The sequence below is a fragment of the Chanos chanos genome, chromosome 7 (assembly GCF_902362185.1).
Source record: "Chanos chanos chromosome 7, fChaCha1.1, whole genome shotgun sequence".
In the NCBI taxonomy this organism is placed as follows: domain Eukaryota; kingdom Metazoa; phylum Chordata; class Actinopteri; order Gonorynchiformes; family Chanidae; genus Chanos; species Chanos chanos.
In genome coordinates, this window is record NC_044501.1 from 14,973,169 (window position 1) to 14,982,989 (window position 9,821).

Consider the following 9,821-nt stretch of genomic DNA (forward strand, 5'->3'; position numbering starts at 1 on the left):
GTGCATGTGTGTGTTTATCAATGTTTTGGAGTGTTTGTTAATCAGTGTTTGTCAGTTATAGCATTTTTTTTGTCAGTTAGAGTGCTTGGTTGCATGTGTGTGTGTGATTGAATATGCATGTGTGTGTTTGCACTGTTCATTGTAGCTTGATGTGAACGTATACGTCATAGTGTACCTCACTTGGCCAGACCTTCTGATGCTTAAATTAGTACAGTGGGACATGATCAAATGTCGGCAGCTTAAAAGCTCCTAGTCCTCCTGCTGTTAGTGTATGTGAGTGCATTGTGGTTGTGTTTGTTTGTGTGTACGTGTGTGTGTGTGTGTGTGTGTGTGTGTGTGTGTGTCTGTGAATGGGTAGGTCAGGCGGATTGCATATGCGTGCATGCGTTCCATATTTACCTCCTGTAAGCAGTAAACAAACGAACTGTTTATGCCAGGCAGAGAGTGTTGAAGCCCTCTCCTCCCTTTCCTCTCTTTCCGTTCTCTTGGAAATTGTATACATCATTCAGGTTCCCAAAATACTTTCCTATATATGTTTTGACTACGAAGCTCTTACAATAAATGCCTATATATAGTGAACCTATATAGTGCAGTTTAGAATGCTGCTATAACAATACTTTGATCCCCTGAACTGTCAGTTAATTTAAGGTGTTAATATTTATATTATTATAGATATAAAAGTAATATAATAGTATTTGAATGAGCACACCCTCACAGTGGACATTTGACAAATAAACTGAAACAGATACGTGTGCATTTGTCTGTTTATTTGTGTATGAACAAAATAGCAATTTGATACCATGGTTAAAATCTACAAAACAAAAGGTAGTTCTGGTCAGATGACAAGTTTGAGGTCTCCTTTTATCAACTACAACCAAAGAACAAATGTATAGCTTATGAATGAGCTATTGTAAGAGCATTGTTCACTCTTACAAAGCTCACACAGTGATATCAATTACCTAATGTTGTTTACCCTGTCTTCAGTACTTGGTGAAAGACCAGATTCCACAATGTAAATCCTTTTCTAATTCCTCAGAAAAGAAGAGTAAATGTGGCCTAATGCACAAAGTTTTGCTGAATTCCGTGTCAAGTTACATGACCAATCAGACTCATGGCTGGTGACAAGATTGTGACATCGATAAATACTTACGGACCCTGTAGATTACTGGTCTCCTGTTTGGCTGCCTGATATATTGTAGTGAAATGTTTATTTAAACGTAGACTTGGAAGCGAGAAAAATGTTGTTGGTTTTGCCCTCAGTGCTTCTAATTAAGTTCTGATTTCTACACACAAAACAAGTGTGTGCAAGTTTCAGGCAGTCGATGATATAATGGCTGCTGGTAACAGAAGTAGCTGAACACTTAGATTTGAGGACCAGGTTTGAATAGACTGGGTCTGTTGGATTCGTAGGACTTGAGTTCTCACGCTCGCTTCCGCCTGCGTCTGGTACTGTTCAGACAAGTCCTGTTCTCAGAGTGAACGTGGACAAACCAGTTCCACTTTTAGTTTTGTTACTCTCCTCCTCCTCTGAAAGAGTGAAGCTGCAATGGCAACTGCAGACAATAATTGTGAAACATTGTGTGTGTGTGTGTGTGTGTGTGTGTGTGTGTGTGTGTGTGTGTGTGTGTGTGTGATTTTTTTGGGTTTGTGTGTGTGCTTGTGTGTGTGCTTGTGTTTGTGTTTGTGTGTGTGTGTGTGCGCGCACGCACGCGCATGTGTGTGAGCTAGAAACAGAATGTGTGAGACAGCATGCTTCCTGCTGTATTTAATCCAAGGCTGTTCTTTTTGCCAAAAGAGACATCCATGTAACCACACATTTTGTGTGCGTTTCTGTGTGTGTGTGCAGGTCTCTGTTGGTCCAGGATAGTGACTGTGCCCACAGGCCCTTTGCTGCGTGTGGAGGGCCAGGAGGTGGCCATTCGCTGTGATGTCTCAGACTACGAGGGTCCGAGTGAACAGGACTTTGAATGGAATGTGCTGCGGGGGTCGGATGCCGTCAAATTAATCTCCTCCTTCGACCCCTCGTACTCAGACCAATCCCTAAGGGATCGCGTGGACAGTGGGGACATCAGTATAAATCGCTTAAGTGACAGCTCTGCAGAGCTGAAAATCAGAGGGGTGAGGGTAACTGACAGCGCCACCTACCAGTGCAGTACTCCAAGCACCGATACAGTCATCGCCGGCAATTATCATGCAGACGTGCAGCTCCGAGGTGGGTTCTCTGCTATAGTGTGTGTGTTAGTGTGTGTGTGTGTGTGTGTGTGTTTGTGTGTGTGTGTGTGTTGGTTGTTGTAAAGAACAGTGTGTCAAGAAGACTAAGGAGCTTACTCTCCCATGGTTCTCACAGAACAAAGTACTGTATGGACATATTAGGTATGGCTATTAGTGTGTGAAGAAAACATACCCTCATACACATGGACATGAACACACACCCATATTTAAACACACGCATACATACACACACATGCACATGCACAGAAACACACAACTGAAAATCTCTATAAGCTAGAGAAAGGCCAGGTCCATTATGAATGACTTGTGGCTGTTCAGTCAGCCGTATTAGATCATGAGTGCCATTTTGCCATTGAGCAGTGTTATGGCCTATATGGACGACTGAACAGAATCTCTGCTATTTATTTGCACCTAGTTCTTTTCTTTAGCTTCTGCTGTCCTTCAAGGCCAGTGACAGTCCAGCCCACAGAACCAGCAGAATCTCTCAGTTTATAAGACAACAGAAGACTGGTCTGAACAAGTGTACATTTTTTAAATGGGTGAAAAAAAAAAGATTTTGTTTTTTCTTGAAAGTCAACTGTACTTCAAGGCTTTATCTCGGGTTGGTTGCTTTGATATTGGCTGGTTTTATTTTGGCTGGTTTGATGAAGGATTGTGGATAGTGCACAGTATTTACATCATACAGAAGGAACAAAAACTATTGTATTTTGTAACATTGCTACCACGCGTGACATTTACAGTGTATCGTACTTAACTACCAGTGAACAATTAGTACATTCTGCGTATTATAAAGACTGCGGACGTCTATGAGGATAATGTTGTGAAATTCAGTGGAAGAGGATTTTAGATCCTTGATGGAGCAACAGACGTTGTCTCCCCTTGGGGACTGCTTTAGTCACCCCACGCTCAGCTGCTTGCCAGAGGCACCGTGGTGTGTTGGTTTAGTGTGATTTACTCAAGTGCCATGACACAAAGCGTCACGTAAACCCTGCTGCAGTCAGGTGACAGACTAACTCCTGCTCGCTTTTGCGTGATACACAGATCTACTGATGCCCACATGTCATGGATTTTGGCAAGTCTCAGCCACCGTATACATAAAGTTTACAGTGCTAAGCAAAAGAAGATTTATCAAAACTGACAGGTTACTCAAGTGAGAGTTTGTTGTAATAAATTGGAAAAAACAATATCAAGTAGACTGACTGTGTTTGCATAAGAACCGCACAGGGCTGTTATATGGCCGCTGTACTGTAGTCTTCAAAAATAATGCCTTAATGACTTGTTAGAAGTTACATGTGTAGCAATGGATAAAGCACATGATGTTGACAGGCCATCATCCTGTTTTATGCATACTTTACCCACAGGGTCCTGCTCTGCTTTACCTATGAGTTTCTGCTTCATGTTGTCATTCATTACTGGCCCGTCCGGTTCTAGCATCGTTATATCAGCACATCTCAAACAATAAAAATTTATTGCAAACCCCACAAATGTTTTCCACCAAACCATGTGACTTTACTGTCAGAAGTATCTGTCTTGTAACATGTTTTTAAAGACAAAAATGTGGTTTTCTGTCAGCGGTTTTCGTATACTGAAAGCGTTGTTATGGGCCGAGATTTGTTTTCATTTTTAGAGCTTGAAAAGCTGTCATGCAAATTATGTTCCTTTGAACAGTGAATAAATAAATGCAGACTGAAAAAAAGAATATTTGATTTTCATTAAGAGTGAAAGCAGAAGAGTAAAAGTGTAATTTATTTTGAATAATCAGCAAAAATATAGTATAGAAGTGTATGGAAGTATAATTGCATTTGAATAAAAATGAAAATTAAAAATGTTGTTACAATAATAAACAGTAAATAATGTCCATTCATTTTCAATTCAGTTGTATGAAAGTGATTTCGTCTGAGGTGTAGTGCTAGTTTAGACTATATTTCAATGGCTATTACTACTATACGCAAATCACTGTGACTAAATATAGGAACAAATGCAAAACATGGCCCAAAGCAAAGTATGAATCTGTGAATCAAAGATAAATCTTTACCAAACTGAGGTAGGCATGTTTTAGCCTGAGTCAGGCTATGACTGTCCAAAAATCTTTATTACAGTTTAACAATGGAAATTTGCAGTGTAATTTCTCATTGTTTGATCAAGGTAATATTGGTTATGTGAAGGTGTGCCTCAGCAAACAGTACCATTGACTCACTTGTGCTGATAACGTGGCTTTCAGGTCAAAGGAAACTAAATTGGACTAAAGTGGAAATGCATTGGTCAACCGTACAAACTCTATTTTCACTTGCTGTATATGAGTGAAGCACCAAAGCAGTGACAGCTACAAATCTTCCAATGCCATTAGACACCAATGAAATATTTATGACATGTGAAATAAGGGCACCGATGACAACAGTGTGAATTTATGATTCTTTCAGATGCCAAAGATAGAGTTGGGAAAGGGCCCATGAAAATATAAGGTACAACCAAACTAGGTCATCGGCTTGATGAAAATCAGCGGTGATACGGTCAATGAAAGATTTCATGGTCTTTTCTTCAAGATAAGAATGAGAAGCTCATGATATATGCAGTCAGAAGTTAAATCCAACTGTACATTGTCCAACAGAGGTCCAGCCTCATTCAGCTATTCAGCGTTAGTGAAAAGAGCAAATCCGTTTTAACAGATGTACATTTTATGAAGAGGATGCATCACTTTTCTGGGATTTTGTTGCACTATAGGGACTTCATTACCTGTTTGTTTGACTCCAGCTTGTCATCATTAGCTATTTCATATTTCACTTACTATGTGAAATTACATCCTCATCATTATATCAGTTGAACCCTTTACTATTTAAAGAGTCAGTGGGATTTCCTCCTTTGCATAACCCTTACTTATGTAATGTGTGTGTGTGTGTGTGTGTGTGTGTGTGTGTGTGTGTCTGTGTCTGCGTCTGGGTGTTTGCCCTGATCAGGGGTTCAAATGATCAGAATCCAAGCACGCACACATGCAGCCTAATTAATTCTTTTTTTGTTTTTTGTTTTTTTAAATGCCATTTCCCCTCCAACAGTGATTAGCGACAGTCTCATCATTACCTCTGAGATGCCGAAGCCTGTGGTACCTGAGGGCAAATCAGGTACTCTTCTCTGTAATGTCACCCATGATTTCACTGAGGGTAGCTACCTTTCCATCAACTGGTCAGTCAGGAAAGGGACGTCACCTGCCGAGGACATCCTGACATTTGGGCCTGAGATGGGCGTGACGGTCGGAGGTCACTACCTCCAGCGCTATGAAGATGGAGGCCTTCGTCTGAATCTGGGTAGTCCCGGATCCTTCGGCCTGGTTCTGTCCAGAGCTCTACCCACTGACCAGGGGGTGTATGTCTGCACAGCCAGGCAGTGGACAAAGGAGGTGGGCGGAGCCTGGCAAAAGATTCAGGAGAAGAGCTCAGACATGGGCAAAGTCACCGTGACACCCACAGGTTAGGACTGAGAAATAAATGTGTGTGTGTGTGTGTGTGAGAGAGAGAGATAGAGAGAGAGAGAGAGAGAGAGAATGAGCGAGCAAAAAAGTTACAGTATGAAACACTGGTAATTTATGCAAAGCTCAACTTAGAGGACAAGGTGCTATGCCTTTGTTTACAGATAGGAAGATGATAATATCCTGATACTGATACTTATCATCTGCATAAACAGGGGATGCAGTAGAATAATTTGCATAACACATGCGTAACAACTGAAAATCTGAAAACTTTAACCCAAAATAAGTATTCCAGCCCAGCTCATATACATATGCTTGTTAAGCCGAATACATGGGAATTACTTATGTTAAGTTGGTGAAACGTACTATTAATAAGATCAAATTACTATTTATCAGTGTGTGTGTATGTGTGTGTGTGTGTGTGTGTGTGTGCATGTGTGAGTGAGTGTGTGTGTGTGTGTACGTGTGTGTGTGTGTTTGTGTGTGTGAGACAGAGAGAGAGAGAGAGAGAGAGACAGAGTCCAATAAATAGTATTTCAAGTCTGTGTTCCTTCATGTCCTGTTTGTTCTGTCTTCAGACTTTTCTCACAGTCCAGTCTGTTTGAGTTTTTCGTTGCCAAGGGTATTCCACCTCCCAGGTTACCATATAGACTGTCAACACCACTGCATAGTTTTTCATTAAGAAAAGGAATGAGATAGAGGCTGTGTCTGTGCTGCTAAAGGGCAGTCTACAGAAACTGGACAGACAGGAGAAATCAGCCCACTCTGCTCCTTAACTCCGCACTACCTCCGCACTAAATGTAACCAAGAATCTGACAGAAGAATGTCAACATGTTAAGGATTTCCCAGATTTGTGTTCCTCAAACACTGATGATTGTACAATAGAATATGAATAAGTTTCATACTTTCACACGAATGCCTCTTTTCACCAAAAGAGAAATGTTATGACCAGTGATGCATTAAATGTTATGTGTTGCTTTAGGTCTATCATAAAATCTGTATTTCAGAGTGAGTAACAAGTATATTCCGTAATTCATGAAGTCTCTCAGACCTTTAAATTTAATGTTCTCAGCCCTTGTCTGTTGCCCAATAGAAAATTGCCTCTCATATCTCTCAAAATGACCATTCAACCATTCATACCAACTTCTTGTAAACCCAGTTTAAACGATCTGTCTGTTGTCTTTCAGTGGACTCTCTCACTGTCAAAGTCGAGGACGTTTCTCCTTTGAGCGTGGGCGACCCGCTCTCCCTCACCTGCTCGGTTTCCATGGAAGACAAGGCCGACTTGGGCCTGGAGGTGACGTGGCTGCTGAATGACACGCAGGTGCTCATCCACATGGCTCGTAACGGACTGGTGGCAAACTCCTCAGACGCAGTGAGAGTGACGCGGGTGGGTGAGAGCGATTTCAGGCTGACAGTTGGAAGCCTGGAGCTCTCTGACTCAGGGCTCTATTCGTGTAGGGTGAATGCCTGGGTACCCCTCAGTGGTGGCCAATGGTACCAATCAGCGAAAAAGACATCTAAGCCTGTACTGGTGGTGGTCGGTCAAAAAGGTGAGGGTTTTGGTTTTTTTTTGCCTTTCTCTGAAACATGTCGTGTAACGCTCTCCCTGCGTACATTTAGAATGTTTCACTGTCGGGCCAGAATCTAGATAATAGCCTTTGCTGTCTGTCGTATAAAGATGATTGGGAGAAAACACTGTACTGTGTTTTGCTTGGTTTTCTTTTCACATCTGGCGGTCAGCATCTAGATCTAACCAACAGTAACAGCATCTAGATCTAACTGACACTGACTGATATGTGACCTTACATGCATTAAAGAAGTTACTCTTAAGCTACATAGTTTAAGCTAGTTTAATCACAGTAATATTTAACATCCTATATCCCTTATACCATTAAATTATGTCTAATTTATAAGCCCTTTGTGGAATGCTTGAATGTCTCCGTGGTTAAAATTAATAGCACATAATAAAAAAAAGAGAATCTTTTCTACATCTCATACCTGAAAGTGTTAATGCTGGCTGTGTTTCCCTTTATAATTTAGATCTGATTTGTTTGTAATTCCAGTAATCATTCTGATCCTTTTAAGGAAATCAAGCTGTGTATACTGTCTGACAGAAGACCTCCATAATAAAATCTCAAATGGCAGGTTATTATTATACTGTATAATAGCAGGATGGGAATTGGTTATTATATGGTTATTAGTCTCACTAACACAAAGAGCAGCCAAGTGTAAGCTTATGCTCATGGAATGTGACGTTTAGGGGTGTGGGGTTTTCTGCATGGCTTATCAATTTGTCCTGCCGCTTAGTCAAAGTGTTGCTAATCAGTTATCGCTTACATGCCTGTTTAAATCTTTCCTCTGTTTTGCTCTTCAGAGGCAGGGTTTCAGGCTGTCGGCACCTCTTTTTAGTACGGCACTTCCTTTTTAGGGTGTCTGTGAGTACAACGACGCACAGGTTCTTGAGAACCAAGATGTCAACAACCAATGCATCAAAAGGACATGTGTGGGCACTCCTAACTGTGAGCAGAAGAATGCTATTTAAAGGACTGGGGTTGAGGAAACATTGGCCAGTGTTGGGTTGGAGGATTGTACCACTTTGTGATTCAAATTATAGATGTGGTTAGAGTGAAGGCTATAGGATTTTTAGGGTGTTATGGATCATTCATTTACAAGTATTGTTTACTTTCAGACAGATCAGAGGAGAAGTCAAAAATAGCTGCTTTCCAGAGGGTTCCTTCACCAGTTGTAAATCCTCTATCGGGTGCAATAGAACACTAGTGGGGTTTTTTTTCCCCACATTTTTCTCAGTTCTCCATAGAGAGACTTTGGAGTCTTTCTCATTAAAGTTTTTAATTTTAATTCACACCTTTATTCGCCCTGTACCAACAAGATGTAGAAATACCTCTGTTATCTATATTTGTTTTTTGTTTTGTTTTGCTTTGTTTTGCTGAGTGGGTGGCATGGAAATTCATGAAATATGACTTGGCCAAAATGCGACAACAGAAAGACAGTATGCCTTTGGCTGTCTGAAAACACGTTAAACCGACAAATTCTTTTTCCGTGAGGCCACACTAGTACCTACATACGTTTTTCTGGTTAAGTTACATAGTTACATTGTAATTGCTCAAGAGGAGAATTTCCTTGTTTTCAAACATCCTTGGGAAAATCCTGGAATGCTTAGGAAGAGTCTAAAGCAAAAGGGAGGGAATTCCGGGATAACGTCAGAAACAACCTACAGAAACATAACACATACATACAACGAAAAGACTTAGAAGCCTACAAATGGCAAGGCATTGTTTTTGACATCCTGAAGTGGCCATAGCCAAGAGCTGTCCAGTGGGAGACCAATTCCTCCAAGGTCAGACAGAAAGACAAATAACAGGGTTAGCTCTGGAAGAACGTAGATATATAGCACACATATGGCGCTAACAGCACTTCTGCTACACAGTGGCAGGTATCCTACCATTCCAATGCTGTTAAATCTTGTGAGAACATTGGCCTGCATTTGCTGATTGATTAAGTTTCCTAATGGATAATAATATGTAATTTAACGCAATTTCTCGAGCTTTTAGTTGTTATGTGGTTGTTGTAGCTACGTTATATATCTGTTGCCTCGTTGAGTTTGTTGACTGATGGCTGAAAACCTTAAAAGATCTCAAAGATGGGCAATGCTTAGTCTCGTTAGGATGTTACACTTGATCCAAGGTTTGCCTCTAGCTTTTTGAATGTACTACTCCCTGTTGGCCTCCCACTCATTCAAAGTGCCTTAAGGCAAATGAGTCAGAGTGGACTATTTTAAGCTGAGTAGTTTAAGCTGGCTTCATCATCATCATACTAATATTATAATACTGGCAGACACATTCTCACTCGCTCATTACATGGGCTGAGACTCAGTGGACCCTTATCACCGTGGAATGCACGCATATCTCTGTTAAAATTAATTTTACGTTTGCCAGTGCAAACACTGACCATAAAACTCCTGCGTTATTACTTCTAAAAGGTTAAGCAATGCCACTTAAGTTTGCTATTTCACTGTGAAAGTTTATGAATGCAAAGGAAGTTTTTTAGAAATTGATGGGTTTTTCACCTGTAATAAGTGACTTGCAGAATGACAACATGATCATAG

At 40.8% G+C, this 9,821-nt stretch overlaps 1 protein-coding gene across 1 annotated transcript in view; it reads left to right on the forward strand.

Moving 5' to 3' along the window:
- The first annotated feature begins 1,330 nt into the window (after positions 1-1,330).
- ptgfrnb (prostaglandin F2 receptor inhibitor b) overlaps positions 1,331-9,821 on the forward strand; it is a 24,086-nt gene continuing 15,595 nt past the window's right edge. Inside the window, exons 1-4 of the mRNA XM_030779005.1 lie at positions 1,331-1,340; positions 1,847-2,212; positions 5,283-5,693; positions 6,880-7,245. Of these exons, the coding sequence (XP_030634865.1) occupies positions 1,331-1,340; positions 1,847-2,212; positions 5,283-5,693; positions 6,880-7,245 (1,153 nt within the window). The remainder of the gene's footprint in view (positions 1,341-1,846; positions 2,213-5,282; positions 5,694-6,879; positions 7,246-9,821) is intronic.